The sequence below is a fragment of the Gallinula chloropus genome (genome assembly GCF_964237585.1).
Source record: "Gallinula chloropus genome assembly, chromosome: 6".
Classification (NCBI taxonomy): Eukaryota; Metazoa; Chordata; class Aves; order Gruiformes; family Rallidae; genus Gallinula; species Gallinula chloropus.
Window position 1 is genome coordinate 22,518,065 of NC_140091.1, and position 15,849 is coordinate 22,533,913.

Genomic DNA, 15,849 nt, shown 5'->3' on the forward strand with positions numbered 1-15,849 from the left:
GTGCCTTTCTGCTAACAGCTCCTAATTAATAGGGGAAAAAAAAATACATTAGGATTACGTTGGTCAGAAGATGCAAGGCATTTTCAACTTTCCACAGCCCTGTGATGGGCTAGAACCTCAGCTGGTATGCAGTGGGTTGGCCTCAAAGTAGATGCTTTGAAGATTGTATGCTTTCCTCCCACAAATATGGGGGTTTTGGTTTCTGCCTGATAAAAAGGCCTGCCTTGCCTAGAACTGAGGGCAAGCAACCAGCATGAGTCAGATCTCAAGTGCTTGGTACCCTGCCCTCTCCCAATGGTAAGCTGGTGAGACCTCACAAGCCTTAATATCTTCCCTCCACTGATGGTGCTCAGCTCCTGACGTGCCCAGGCTGCCTCTGGCTCTCCGGTTTCTCGAGTTGTACCGTGGCTGTCCATGAATGCTGAGGTTTCTCAGTCTGGCCTCAGGAAAATCCCAGAAAGGAAATTTTAGTAATTGTCTGGTGATACCTTGTCTCTTCTCACTTTCATGTTTGCCTCACTCCTGAGCAGCAGAGGAGGAATGCAGTCACTGGGGGCTTTTTTTTTTGGTTGTGATTGGCCTGTTGGCAGTATTAATCACAGAATCACAGAGTCGTAGGGGTTGGAAGGGACCTTGAGTGATCATCGGATCCAACCAATGAGAATGTCTGGACTCCCCAAGTAGATAAGAACAAGAGTCACAGGGGGGTTTATACCCATTTAGACAAAAAAGCATCAGAGGGAAAAATGTACAAATTGAAACCAATCATGTTGCCTCTCAGAATAATGCTGTTTCCAAATTGAAACTCCAGCTTAATGGAAGAGCAGCACTCAGCTCTTTCCAAGGAGAGGGTTTTTTTCCATATGCTGGTTCTCCTGCCTTTCTGCCCTGTGTGGCTCTTTTCATGGCTAGGATCTCTCCATTCACCTCTTTTTCCATATTTAGAATATACAGCTATGGCTGGCCCTGTTCTGTCCTATATATATGTATTTTTCCTTTCTGGTTTTCCAAAGGAAACAACACATCTTTGCAATAAGCTTTTCCAGGGCTGTTCACCTATTTCAGCAGCTTTCAGCAGACAAGGAACCAGTGATGTGTCTGTGCCCCTCTACCCAGGTCCTCTCTCTCTCTCTCTCCTTCCCACCCTTCCTGCAGTCTGGCCAAACTACCTGTTGGCTTTTCCGGAGAGGTGCTGAAAGCCAAAGGGGTAATTTCTTGCAAAGCAGGGACTGCTTGTGATGCAAAAAGCCTGCTGCAACCTGGGCAAAGCCTGGGGAGCATTAGTGCTCCAGCAAAAGGTCAGTGCACCTCCAGCGAGTGTATCAGAAGTAATAAACCTGGTCAGATGCCCACAGGGCTCCGACTCAGTGCCCGTAAAGACCTCTTACACAGTGTGCAAGCAAGCAAGTGACGTATGGCAAGAGCCCTTGGTAAAGGTGATGGCATATGGTGACCTGCTCCCAAAGCACGCTGCTCTTATGCTCCCTGATGGACTTGCCTCCAAGGATATGACTGAAACACTGAGCCCCCCCTCCTTTACCATGTTGCCTTGGGTGAAACAGTTACCTCAACCACGGCTGGAGAACAAGTATTTTGCAGGACAGGCTTCCTCTGAGGAACATTCTTGCCTTTTGTATCATCAGGACATGCCCCTGCTCAGAGGGAAGGAGGAGCTCCTCGGTGATTGAGCTATCTCATCCATCATGCACTGAATCCATCCAGACTGGCCCTTCCCTAATTAGGGCAGCAGTCACCCGAAACACCTTCTCCACAGATGACCTTGCTGCTGCCTTCCCACTGCCGTGCCTCCCCATGCAGCACCCCACCATCCTGGAGGCAGTGGCCAAGCCTGTTCTCCTGGTGAAGTGGCCGGCCTCGTCTTTGTGTGCTCCCTCACCCAACATCCCCCAAAACAGAAAATGCTGGAAGTGATTTAATTGAGTGGCTATTGAAGAAAGAAACTCCACATTGCTTATATATATATGGTCTGCACATGCCTCCGTTCACCCACAGCTCTCTGTGCAGCTAGGAGAGGGACTCGACTGATGGTCTTGGAAGGATGTTGTTTCGTTGGTACTGAAAGGGGTCACTAAAGTCCTGTGGACTGAGTTTTAGGTTGATGAGAGTTGCTGGAGGTGTTTAGGTGCCTGGGTACAGTAGGAATACAAGGGAACTATACACTGGTGGAGGTGGAAAGGATCTATAGAGCAGAGGCAGGAGGACCATCATCTTCGTCTGACTGGAGGCTCTTGGGAGCATAGAGCTGTGGGTCACTGGGACAAGCCTTGGACCAAGATTTGGGATGGTTGGGAGGAAGGTGACTCTGGGTGAAGGACTGGGGCTGCGGGGTTGGTCACTTGGAAGAGGCTGTGAGAGGATAAGGCACCAATAGTGGGATGGGGGAGTATCAAGGACTGCCAGTTCTGAGGTGATAGTGGGGGGCTGAACACAAAAGGGTGCTGGAGGCTACACTTGGCCATGGGCTGGATGGAGGTGGTCAGAGTCAACTGAGGCAGAACAAGGTGCACAATGCTCTTGGCTGTACCCTTCCCAGCTTCCCCTCATTTCCTATTAGAGATGAAAATGTAGGGAAGAGACTGAGCAGCCTACCAGGTGCTCTTTACAAGACAGGAACATGCCGCACCAGCCCATGTGATTCCTGCCTCTGCTTTTATTAAGCACACGCTGGGTCCTGTCCCAGCCCCACTGCCCAGCTTGCATCACTCTTCACAGTTACTCACTAACTGTGATAAAGAAAGTGGGACCCTTGTGTAGAGGGAAGGCAGTGCACAGCCTCAGCAAAGAAGGGGCTGACACAGCTTTAGAATCTGGGATAGACCAGGACCAGCTACCACCACTGAATACATGCCCAAGTGCAAAGACCTTGTCTAGTGGCAGGCTGTGTCCCACAACAGTTTCCCCTTCTGGGGCTGGATCAGCCTGAATGAGAAGGCCCAGGAGCCTGGCTTCTCCAGGGATTGCACTGTGAAATCCCTTTTTGCTGGTTGTTATAGAGAAAAAATAATGTTATGTGGATGACTGAAGTTACAGGCAACTTGATTTTGGAATATGAGATAATTTGATACTGTCTTTGTTGCCAGGCATCCTTAATTCCCTGGAATTCTTAATTTAATTGTGAGTGGCAGGTAAGATGAAGGAAATCACAGGCACGTGAGCCCAGAGAGGTAATGTTTTAAGTTTATTTATATAAACAACTGCATTTTAAAAACATTCTTCTCCTACAAAAATAAAGTGAAAAACAATTCACAGAATTTAAAATAAATAATCTCAAACACACGCATTCTGTTATGAGCAACTCAACCCCAGCCAAACCCAGCAGGCTGGGTCACACCTAGGTGACTGTTGAAATGTGGCTGCAGAGTATAAGACGCAGAGCGAACACAACTGCTTGCTGAAGTGGCTTACTGCTGAACCCAAACGACACCCTCTGAGGAATTCCCCTTCACCTACCCCAAGATAATTAGATCTGTCCAGACTTGTCTCCCTCAGACTCTTAGCCAAAGCTGTTCCTTGCTAATGGCAGAAGGGAGCTCGGATGGATCCCAGTGACAGTTACACACTTAGCGAGCACCCAGGCAGTTCTCACTTATCAGCATGGACAGTACCAACCACCTTCTGCTGCAAGGTTACTGAAGGTTTTCCCTTCCCAACCCTTGAAACAGAAGATGGAAAACCACTGCCCTTCTTCCTCCCGAAGCATTCAGGCCCAAGCCCACCTCACGCCAAGTCACTGGTACCGATGGCGGTAGGAGCTCCGGTGTCTCCACACACATCAGCAGGAGCAGATGTCACAGCCAAACCACTTGCGTGTCCCTCGCGAGCTGCTACAGCCGTTGGAGAGACGCAGTCCCAAGCAAAAGCCCTCTTCAGCAAGCAAGGGATTCTGGGAAGGGGCACGCAACGCCAGGTTGCTCTGATCCAGCTGGAAGCGGCTTTTTCCCTGCAGCTCCCCAGCTGTTTTCATAGGAAGCTCATCCTCTGCCCTTCCTCTACAGAACCTACAGAGAGATGCCCTCGTATGCAGAGGTTGAGGTGCTGGTACAAGGTCCTGCATAACTGCTGATGTGTCCGGATGAGACTAGATATTTTTGTGGTGGATCAGGACAAATATGTCTAGGAGATTTTGTGCTAGCTAGCCAGCTTTATTTAAGCTTAAGCCACTTACTTAAAATGCCTCTGTTTATAAATTATTAAAAAAAACACCCATTAATCTTCTCCCACCCCCCCAATAAATAGAACTATAAGTTAAGAGTATGCCTTATGCACATAGACATAAGCTACCTTCAAGTCTCGGTGCCTCAAAGTTTTGCTAGATCTACTTTGCATTCATTTTCCCACTCTGCTTATTCACATAGCTGCTCAACCTTTAACTATTCCCCAGTAATCTCCCTGTTTTGTGAACACAAAGCTATACTACAGTCGTACCCTTAACTGAAGCAACACTGTCCATCTGTCCTGAAAGTGACAGGGATTAAAACCACTCCCAAACAGGACACAGAACTACAGTGACAGAGGGAACACCAACCCCTTTTGACTAAGTTTAAGGTCGGCCCAAAACTTGCATATCAAAACATCTGTATCAAAACACAAGCAGCCCTGTACTGCAGCCTGAAAGTCAGTTAGTTCTAAGCTCAGTACCACCTCATCATCCTCTCACACAGATGCTTCTATGATCTAGGCTTCAAAAACAAGCAGTAGCCAAGAGTTCTATTTTCTCTGAAAAATTAAATTAAAGGAAGCATAATGACATACAAAAGTACATTTACACATGAAACCAGACATACAAGTTACTGTAGAAAGTGCCTTGTTTGCAACGAGGGAGAGGTAGTATCAACGATAAACGTAATGCATTTTCTGGCTTTGCATAAATAAGCAAATCTCAAGTATATGTTTTGGGGGTTTTATAGGTTTTTTGGGGGGGGATTTTGTTCATCCTGGAGTGCTCATATCTAATTCCTAACTTTTTTTTTATGGCAGTTTTCATTAAGTCAAATTTTCTTACACTTTTAGTTCAATGGCTCATTTTCAAGTTTACAAAGGCAACTTAACTGCCTCAGCAAATTTAGTGTTATGTGACCTATCAAGTGAAAAGGCAAACAAAATTAATAAAAATAAAAATCCCACAGATACCCTTTGTCAAGTATTAAAACAACATGAAAAATAAAAGTTGGAACTTTGGTCCACTTTGGAATACGTAGTTCTGTTACAGAAGACTTTAAACCAAGGGATTTGCTGCTGTAGAGCTCAAACACAGAAAATCCCTTTTGTAAATGGAAGCCTTACCTGAGTAAGGAAGCTAGGGCAACCCCCACAGTGAAGATGTTCAAGTTCGGGTTTTTTTCCTCTTTTTTTTTTTTGGTTTTTTTTGGTTTGTTTTTTAATACTTCAAGCCATAAATAGAATAAATTATGCATTTAAATAAATAAATAGATGGGTTTTTACAGCTCAGCAGATCGCTCTTTCAGTAGTAGTGTGGGGTTGATGTCTTCGATTGCTGTTTTTGAGGTACTGACATTAATAGTCGCCTCTGTGGGTTCAGGATTTAAGACGTGGAATGCAGTGAAAGGACAGCCTTTCACATTGTTGCAGATGAGCTTCTGTAAGGAGGCAGTATTAATTATTTCAAAGCCCACTTTTCCACCAAAGGTGCTAGGCTTCCAGTACTCAGGGGAGCAGATTGCATTTCCCATCAGTCCCTTCAGGGAGAACGGAGCTCCAATCTCCACCATTGTTTCACCAAAGATGGCACCTGGTCGTGGCTTCTCTACGAGGAGGCCCGGATACAACTCCATAGCATCAATGTCTCCATAAAGCTCTTCCAGTTCAGCTGCCATTTCTTTTTCTCCTGTAATTGTTGATGAGAAAAAAAAAAATGTTGAGTGGAAACCCCTTATTTTCATTGCCAGCCTACCCTGTTCCCATCCAGTACTAGCACTGTGGGATTCTGTTGGCCATTTTAAGGATTAAGGGCCTTGGTTTGTTAGAAAAGTTGAAAACTGTTACCTGTAAGTTCTTCAAATGACTTGAACGGTTTCAACATGAAGCGTTTCCTGTACTCGTTCAAGGACTGGTATCTCATTTGTCTGCTCTGGTCAATTGAAGCCTTTGCTACTTTCTGTACTGCAGCAGGAACATTCTTCCCACCAGCAACCTATTTAATGAGGATGAAAAGTAGTTAAGATCTCCTGATAAAGAGTCATGAGGAAGTTGTGCCTTTATAGTCCCATTAGTTCTGGATGGCCTTGTTCTGCCCCGTGATCCCACCCTCAGTTTATGCCTCTGTTGGTTCACTGGGAGCTTGAGAAAGTACCTACCCTGCCAGCACTTTGCTTGGAGAAAGATTTCACCATATGGGAAAGGCCATGTTCCAACATGATAGAGTTGTTGTAGAGGAACTGCTGGAAAGTGTACTCCTGGTCATGTATCTGGAAGGTGTCAGGCAGGAGCGGGTGCCAGTGGTAGAGGGTGTTGAATTCGGCGGCAATTCGGTTCTGGTACTGAAACCGCTGGTTGAACAGCAGCTCAGGATCGAACTTGAGTTTGAAGTGGTAGCCACTCAAGTGTTGCACATAGTCCTCAATAACGATCTTGATTGTCTCTCCTGTTGGACAGCGAAAACCACAAGAGAATATTGGTACTGGTTCCCTGAGAAACTTTAGGCAGTTACCCTGCTCTGGGAGGAAGTACCACTGCTAAAAAATCCCCAAGCTATAGTGATCAGAATATCTCCTATAAAACACATGAATCACTTTCTATGTGACTAAGGGGTGGAACAGCACTTCAGATCCCAAGGGGTTTTGGCTGTGGTAGAGAGAAATCTTTTCTATAGCCCTGCTTAACCCCCAAGATACACTTCCTTGTGCATTCTAGAGAAGAGCATCTACACTGTGTTCAGTTAGACAATACTCCCGAGGACAGAGGCAGGGAAAAATGAAGCAAGCTGGTATCTGAAAGCTGCTCAATACAATTGCCCTGGGCTACTGCTTCAGTCAGTTCAGGCAAGATCATTTCAAGCTCGGTGTCCATCACCATTTACATAAGACAAGCTACCACTGAACACAGTTAGACAGAGGAAGTCTGTAGAATTACGTTTTATGTAACATCCTGAACTTTAAAAGAAAGGCTGTGATTAAGCCTAAAGCATACCTGAACTGACCCAACCCCAGGGGAAAAAAACCCACAGCATCTGAGATTGAGGTCACTGAGCCTCACATACTTTCTCTCTGAGAAATTAGCATTAGCTTCCTGCCTTTCCACTGCTTTCAGCTCTGTTTCCCTTCAGTAAGGGAATTGAGAATCACTTAGCTCAGTTTTCTTCAATCCCATCTTTACCTTAGCTGGGAAGAAGCTGTACCTTAAAACAATCCCAGTAACGGGTCACGAAGGCTGGGATGCCTGCCTTCACACAGCAGTCTAAGCAATAGCTCTTCCTCTTACTACATCTACTGCAGCTGGAGGAAGTAATGGGTGGAGCGTCACACTCAAGAGAAGGTTAGCCCTGTGTGGTACAAGTGACACTCACCAATCAGGATGAGCCTAGTTGTTTGGAAAAGCTGCTCATCGTCCCACTCTGGATGCTCCTGTTTCAGGATGTCACAGACCCGGTTGTGTTCCCTCAGCCATATTGTAGCATACATCATCAAGCCTGGGACCAAACCGAACACCTCCTGCCCCACAGAGAACTGCAAGTGTTCAGGTATGTGGGGCGGGTAGATCATCTCTGCCTGAGTGTCCTTCACTGTTGGTGGATACATTTCTCCATCAATCATCTGCCAGGGGGAGGAAGAAAGAAACAAGACAAGAGTCATAAGCCATGATGCTTCTGAGTTCATCAGCGTCAACTCCAGTAGTACTGACTTTAGGCTCATGCTTTAGAACAACTGTACCTTGCACAGAGTGCTAGTTTAGGAAATATGCCATCCAGTAAGGTGGGAGGAATTTTGGGATAAGACATACCTGGTATTTTAGCTTCCCATCCTTCAGGAGTCTCAGTTTAAGTTGCCTCTCCAGAGTCTCTCCATAAATATGGTTCAAGTCAACCTATAAAACAAAAGCATTTGGAACATGAAGCCAAGCTGCACTTTTTTGCTATTTTAGGATAGGTCCCACTTCTACAGATGCCAACAGGAGCTCATCCCTTAGGTGTTTACCTTTTAATTATATTATTGCTACCTTATAAGTATCATGAAATGATATTAAAGACGAAGCCAAATTATTTCCTGGCAACTGGAGCCACCTCTGCATAAGAGCAAGTTTTTAAGTTGGCTGGTAATTTAAGAAGGACTCTGTTTAAAGTGTCAGCAGCTTTCCATTATGCAGACAGCTTTTTGCATATACACACATATTTTATGGCTGTTTCAGCCATACACACCGCACGTTATATTGAAGAACTCTTTGTTAAAGGCTTCCTGTTTTGTGGCTAACCTGGGATCCTAAATCCAAGCCTGCTTCTCATCTTCTTTTAAAACTAAGTTTCTTCAATTAGCAGCACGAAAGATAATTTACTGTGCTCTCCACAATGGACAGAAAGAGTCCAGAGTTAGGGAGCATCCAGAGCTCTGCTTTAGGTGAAAGCACATTCTTGGGAAGAACCTAAAGAGAGTGCTGCAGGTCACCGTGCAGGTATTTTAACACAGAACCACACGCTTTGCATACACAGTTCTGACCCTGGAAGAAGTGCTACTGAGGGCTGGAATTCTGCCTACAGAGGGGTAAGCCCCAACGGTCTGCGGCAACGTGCAATCACCCCCAAGGCACCATTCTAGCTGCCCAGCAGCCCCCAAGAACTAAGTGCTGTGTTACAGTCAAAAGAGCTGTGATCATACCCCGTGGCCGAGGGCTTTGGTGAAGCCAGGTCCTTTCTTGTGGTCCGTCTTAAAGAACTGGTGGGTGAAGTGTTGGGCGAAGAACGTGAACATCACGTTTGTGCCTTGTGGGTCAGGGATAAATTTTTTCCTTAGTAAAAACTTCTCCACGATCAGCTTTGAATCTGGGAGCTCTTTCTTACCTGCAAGAGAAAGAGTGAGATATTGAACATAACTGGGTTTATGCAACACATTTTATTCCCAAGGAAAAAAAGTCCTGAGACTTTCAAAGTGTTATTGATGGACAGCAGCACACAAACAAGGGGAATTATCTGTTTTTCTACATTCTCTTCCTTGATGTTATTAGAAACTTCTAAATTCCCTGTTTCTAGCGTGTAACTCAATAGTAAGAACCAAAGGAGTTACATCTTTACATGGTGTATCTAAAACATTCTTAAAGTCAACTGTGCTGAAAGACGTTTCTAGACAAGTGGGTCACATGGTATTTTCCAAGGGGGTAACTAGAAATTTCCAGGAGTGAGCATTACACATCCAGTTTATTCCTTACCTTTAACACCCATTGGTGTTGGACAGTCAAGTCCTACTGGTGGAAGGCTTCTGGTGTAATAGGAAAGATTGGAATAGGCTTCCCAGCTTTTGTAGTTGTAATCACTATTGTAAGTTGGTGGGCTGTCAATCAAGTGTGATCTTGCTGGAAAAGAAAGCATATTGTTTTTAATAATATTATAATATTTTTAAATGATACATTTTAGTCTCAAACATTCGATCGCAAGGCCAGATCTTTTCTATATGTTTTGGCAGCTGTTACACTAACAAATTCCACACACCCCAGTTACCGGTGTTAAATTGGGATTACAGTTACTGAATAACAGGACCGAGTCGTGGGTTATCAGCTGGATCCAACTGTTAGTTAGCATGAGCATCTTAGCACAAAGTTTATGCAAGCAAAGTCCTGGATTCTGCTGGAGATTAAAGCAAAATGCATTTTCATTTCAAAGCATTTCCTAAAAGGATGCATCTTGCCAAAATCCTAAATTTCAGTGGGAGCGCTTCTACCTTAGTGCATTTTAGCTTGCTAACTGTATACACAACTGACCAGAGTATTCTGGAGTCCTACGAGGAACTTCGGCCAGTTAAAGAGGACTGGAAGACAGAACTCATACTCACACGTCAATACGTATCTCATGATAGTATCTCGTAAGAAAGGGATGTTGTTGATGATATTCCAGGCTCCTCTGAAGTGGGTGAGGATGTAGTGGACAGTGTTCGGCGAGGGTTTCAGTGTCACCCTCAGCCACGTGAAGAATTCCGCTGCGAGCATCGATGGAAAGAGCATCGTAAGTGGGCTGGTGAGAACCACCTGCCACCCCACCGCCAGAGCCCCAAACATCATTTCCATGAAAAGAGATTTAAAATACTCACGGGTCGTGCAGTTTTCCCCGTAGTAGCCTGTCCTGGTACAGTCACATTCATATCGATCGAACCCCGTTGTCATGCACACTCCTCTGTTCTGGCAGGGGTTTGAGCAGCAAGGGTTGGCTGGAATGAAACCCCAATACTCCAGTTAGCATCCTTATACCGGTACCCTGCTACTCTCTGCTAAGCTGTCAGGCCCTGGAGTTCAATGCCCATCAGGAAGACTGGAAACCGAGCATCCATTCACAGGAGCCTTTAGGCTACCACAGGTAGCTAGGAACTAGACATGTGAACCACATAGGCAGCTATGGACAGCAGCACAGAGACCCTCTGCCTCCCCGACGGCAACAGACCCCCTCGGAAGGGCTGGGTTGCTCCGCACCAGCCCAGGGAGTCCCGGCACCCGTACTTCCGCCGTGCACGGAGTAGGCAAGAGGCGGCCAAAGCGCGCAGGGCGGTAAGCACATCTTTGAGCCCGCCCGCAGCTGAAAAGCACAGCAAAGAGATCCCCGTGCGCGCTTCGAGCCGGGATTCACACGCGGCAGGGCCCGCTCCTGCCCCCGAGGGGACGGACGGACAGACGGACGGTCTCACCTGCGCGGCCGGCAGCCAGGAGCGCGGCCAGCAGGGCGCAGGGCAGGATCATGTCTCGGCGAGGCTGTGGCGGGACTCTTGCTGCTGTCCGGGCTCCGCGGGTGCTCAGCGCCGAGAACCAGTGCCTCTCCCAGGTACACGCGCCTATTTATCCCCGCAGAACTAGTGAGTCATCACTACTACTCCTCCCCCGCCCGCTGGCCGGAAACCCTCTCGAGAGGGGGAATTTCGCCGCTGCCGTAGCCGCTGTCCGGTCCCACCTGCTGTGGCCGGGGTTCCCCCTCCTCCCCGCCCACCCCAATCGCCCGCTCCTGGGGGTTGCCACGCCGCAGAGGGGCCGCCGAGGTGGCGGGGGACACGCCATACCTCAGCCCCGGCTCCGCTGCGACGGGAGCCCCCGGTGGGCGGGGGGAACACCCACCTAAGGGATGGGGAGGGATGGGGGGGGGGGGGGCCGGGGCCCCCTGCCCCTTCTGAGTCCCCCGGGGACATCGGGGAAGAGGATGAGGAGGCGCTTTCGCGGAGGCGGCTCCTCATTGCCCGGGCTTGTCCTATCCCCCTCGGCGTCTCCGCGGGGCAGGGCGGCGGGGCAGCCTCCCCCGGGTCTCCCGGCGCTCCGCGGCGGCTGGCGCGCAGCCGAAGCGCCCGGATGCATGGGCTCCAAGGGGGCCCGGAGTTCCTCCCCAGCCCCCCCGTTTTTCTGCCTTACCCCCGCCCCTTTCCTGAGTGGCCCTCTCAAAGCGCGGGTCGGTACCGCACCTGCCCGTCCTGAGGCTCCGCCGCCCGCCCTGCCCCGCGCCCGCGGGAGAAAACGGCTTTTCTGACTGAAAAAGTGCAGTGGGATCTGCTGGGACTGAGGCGGGGGCCCGGCACGGAGCCGTCAGCCCCCGGCCGGCCGGCGGCGGGGGCTGGCCGCCTGGCCGCCGCGCAGCGCCCTGGAGAGGTGGTGTTGCGGCGGTCGGGCCCGCGGGCGGCAGAGGGGCTCCGCGGCAGTCACAGGGCAGCCCGCGGCCGCAGAGGGGCCCAGCAGGCGGCAGAGTGACCCCGCGGGCGGCAGAGGGGTCCCGCGGGCGGCAGGGGGGGAAGGGGAAGACACCAGTTAATTTTCATTTGTACGTGTGTTTCGTTCGGGGACCGGACCCTGTTTCTGGGCACCTCGGCGTGATTTCCCCCAGCGCTTCGGGTTGCAGGCACCGCCGCTGCTCCATGCGCTGAACAAACCCTTGCTCGCCTCCTTCGCACGCACCGCAGGCATGGGCAGCTGGGGATGCTTTACTGAAGTGGTGGTGGATTATTACTATTTTTTTTTTCAAGCAGTAAGCTCTGCTGCTATTTTTAACCTTCCCTGCGCGCGGAAAACGTCATGTGAAACAAGTCGGATGTGCCGGGTTGTGTAATGCCCTTCAGCGCAGTGCCGGGGGCTGCAGCAGCCATCCCATCTCTCACACTTTCGCCCCGATGACACCATCGAACACCGAAGGGCAAAAAAATCCGGATCTCTTTCTGTATATATATCTTTTGAGGTTCGACTCTGATTGCATTTAAATTGCAAATCGGTGACTTTACACGCAGATTTGGTAACAATTTAAACAAAATCTTATTTTTGGCCCCGAAGAGTTGTGCTCTTGTCAGTGAATAATTTGTATACATCAGCAGTAGGTCATCGGAGGTGGTTTAGAGAGCGGTGCACGGAAGTCTGTAAGGCCACAATTCTTCTGGCTTCAGGCATCTATTATATATTTATATGTTTACATGCATAGGTTTAAAATAAAGCCAACCCAAAACAAAACACGATGTACTGGCCTTGGTCACAGAATCACAGAGGTTGGAAGGGACCTCGAGAGATCATCGGGTCCAACCCCCCTGCCAAAGCAGCTCCCTAGCACATATTGCACATACAGGCGTCCGGATGGGTCTGGAATATCTCCAGAGATGGTCACACACTTGGAGCAGAGGATGGCTGTCTGGAGCTTGTTCCTGGGATCCTGTTCCTGTGCCAGCCGTAGGTTGCTGCAGGTTGTGGCTCCGTGCAAGTCTGTGGCTCAGTCTTACCAAGAGTGAGGGGATGCTTTGTTGCATGTTACGAGGTGTCATGAGCCAAACTGACTAATTACGAGACACTGGTGACAGCAGCTGGAATGGTGTACGGAAAGGGATGCATGGTGTGCACAGGGGTGTAGGTCAAAGGTCTGGCTTTCTGGATTTGTCATGCCTGTTTTGCACCAATTTTACTCTGTCTTACAAAGCTTTTATTGGAGCTGTTAGGTACTAAGAGTTTACTGAAAACGCCAGGCAATGAGATGTTACATTTTAATACGATACATAGGAAAAAGTAAACCCAGAAAATATTTCTAGGGTGTCGAACCGGCAGCATTGATGGCAAAACTGAACTGTGTGCAGCTAGAGATTTATATCCCTGAGATGAAATACAAAGCTAACGATGCTGTGATTTGGGGAACTTAAGGTTGTGGATTATTATAGAGAAATAACATGCAAACCAAGCAAGAACCTGAGCCTTGTTGGCAGAGGATGCTTCTCCTTAGGAAGGGGTGGTTGTTGCAACTGCAGGACCAGTGAGCACTCTCTCACCTCCCTACTTATGGGCTCCCCTCAAGTCTGTTTTTCATCTGGGGAAGGTCACTCATGTGCAACTGACAGCTGCAGCATAACTGGGAGGATTCTTCAGCGTTCCAGGACGATGGGAATCGGGGAGGTATGATAGTGCCATTTTTCTGAAGGCTGCCCTTCCCCACCTGTTGTTTAGGGACTGTCTGGGAGGAAGAGTAACTGATGATGTGTTGGAAGGGGAACTTCTCTTAAAAATAAAAGCTGTGGCAGGACCCACCACCAGGTGGAGATTTTATGGGCCAACTAGTGCCCTTCTTATTTTCTTCAGCATCTAAACTGAAGCCTTTGTCAAAAGTCAGTATTATTTTTGTGTCTGCACTAGTTATTCTAAGTCCCCTTCAGTCCAGAGGAGAGCATGCTGGGGAACACAGTAGCTTCTTGAACATTTTTGTGTGGGCCAAAGTTTTTGGAGGAGGCAATTCCCTGAAAGCTCTTTGCTCCTGTGTCTATTTTAGGTTTAACCACATATGAAAGGTTATGTGTAGAATATACATCGAGTTCACACCTCTTCATGGGGGTCAGGTTGCTGTTTCCCAAAAGGGTGGGGTTTCAGGACAGGATTGGGAGAAGACACAGCAATCCATAGAGACACTTCACTAATGCTGCGAAAAGAAGGGGAGGCAGAGTGGCAGCAGGGAAATTGTTGCCCTCCCTGTAACTGGTGCTGCTGGATTTTTACTCTGGCTCCTGAAGATCCAAGGCAATAATTGTTACAATAGCAATAATGCTTTTTCTGACACGGCGTTTCTGTGGAAGGGAGAGTGAGGCTTTGCACAGCCCGTCGTGTGCCTTCCATGCAAAGAGCCTCCAGCCTTTAAGCACAGATTTCAAAGCAACAAAATCCTTCCAGCAGATGTGCCTTTTCCCCCGCTGCTTTCATTCTCTTTGTGGCTCTGTCAGTGGGAAAGAGTAGCAAAGTCTTCACTTTGGGAATCTTTGTACCCCTGAAATGACACTTGGCTCTGCCATTCTGGGATGTTTCTTAACAGCTGCACATGGAAATTAAGTCATAACTCTATCCATAATGGAATAGAAAGTAATACAGGGTTGGTTTTTTTCCCCCATTTGTAGGTAGGACCCTGCATGAGCTGGTTTGGGCAACTTTTAAGGAAGTAGAGTATGTGAAGGCAGAAGGATTCACTGAGTATTGCTGCCCTCTTTTGCTGGATCTTTGTTTCGTAGCATATGACATGATGATAGATGATGGATAAATCATGAAGGAGAGCTCATTTGCACTCTCTGTGGTTGTTTAGGCCTGGCTGGAGGCCAGACACCCACCAAAGCTGCTCTGTCACTCCCCTTTTAAGCTGGACAGGGGAGAAAATAGATATTGAGAGGCTCAGGAGTGGAGATAAGGCCAGTGAGAGATCATTCTGCAACCAGCGTCACGGGCAGAACAGACTCAACAGGGAATAAAGGACAGAAAACTCTCGAATTGATGGCCCTGCCCTGCTCCCCCAGTGACACCAGAGTCGGGTGATGAGAAGGGCAACCAGATATTAAAGCACCTACCCCCACCCCTCCCTTTTTAGCAGACTTCATTTTAGTCAGGATTTTGCTCCCTTCTTTCCCCACTTGCTCCCTTTTGCCCCCCACCCCCATTCTCCACCAGTACCCAGCTATGCAAAACTGCGACACCTTATATAGAATAAGTTTCAGTCATTTATGATCCAATAAAGCACTGGTTTGTAACTGAACTTTGCAAGGTTAAATTGTCATTAGAAATCATTAAATAAAAGGGGGGGGGGGGAAGAAAGTAATTTTAAGCAACTTGAACATAAAATGATAAAGGGAGAAAGTATGGATAATGGGGATTTTCACGACCCAGGTGCAGGACCCTGCACTTGGCTTTGTTGAACCTCATGAGGTTCCCCTGGGCCCACTTCTCCAGCCTGTCCAGGCCCCTCTGGATGGCATCATGCCCCTCTGACACATTGACCTCACCACCCAGCTTGTGTCATCAGCAAATTTGCTGAGGATGTGCTCATTCCTATTGTCAGTATCATTAATAAAGATAATAAACAACACTGGTCCCAGCACAGACCCCTTGTCACCACATTCCATCTGGACATTGAGCCATTGGTTGTGTAACATAGATTGTGTAGTATCTCTGTGTTAGGTGGAAAGAACATGGGTGAAAAAGACTCCTCATATCAGCTGCTTCAGAGGAGAAAGTGGAATTCAACTCGGTGTGGCTCTTTGCCCTTAAACTAGCAGCGAATTTGTCCTCGAGCCTTTTTAATATGTTCCGAATGTTTTCCCTTCCCTTGTGATTGTGGGAATCTCGTTGTCATGTTTAGCAGCGTGGTAATTTCCTGGCAGGCGAGCTGGTTTTATTTCTTCAGTCTGTACTTTTCTGCTCTTT

At 48.1% G+C, this 15,849-nt stretch overlaps 1 protein-coding gene across 1 annotated transcript; it reads right to left on the reverse strand.

The window, feature by feature from the left end:
* Nucleotides 1-4,921: 4,921 nt before the first annotated feature.
* On the reverse strand, nt 4,922-10,908 carry PTGS2 (prostaglandin-endoperoxide synthase 2; the record flags this gene model as incomplete). The annotated part of the gene is made up of 10 exons (XM_084265943.1): nt 4,922-5,866; nt 6,025-6,172; nt 6,336-6,622; nt 7,544-7,790; nt 7,978-8,061; nt 8,847-9,028; nt 9,394-9,537; nt 10,014-10,157; nt 10,269-10,385; nt 10,857-10,908. 10 exons carry the CDS (start codon nt 10,906-10,908, stop codon nt 5,460-5,462), a joined length of 1,812 nt encoding a protein of 603 aa, XP_084122069.1. The 3' UTR covers nt 4,922-5,459.
* Nucleotides 10,909-15,849: the final 4,941 nt, after the last annotated feature.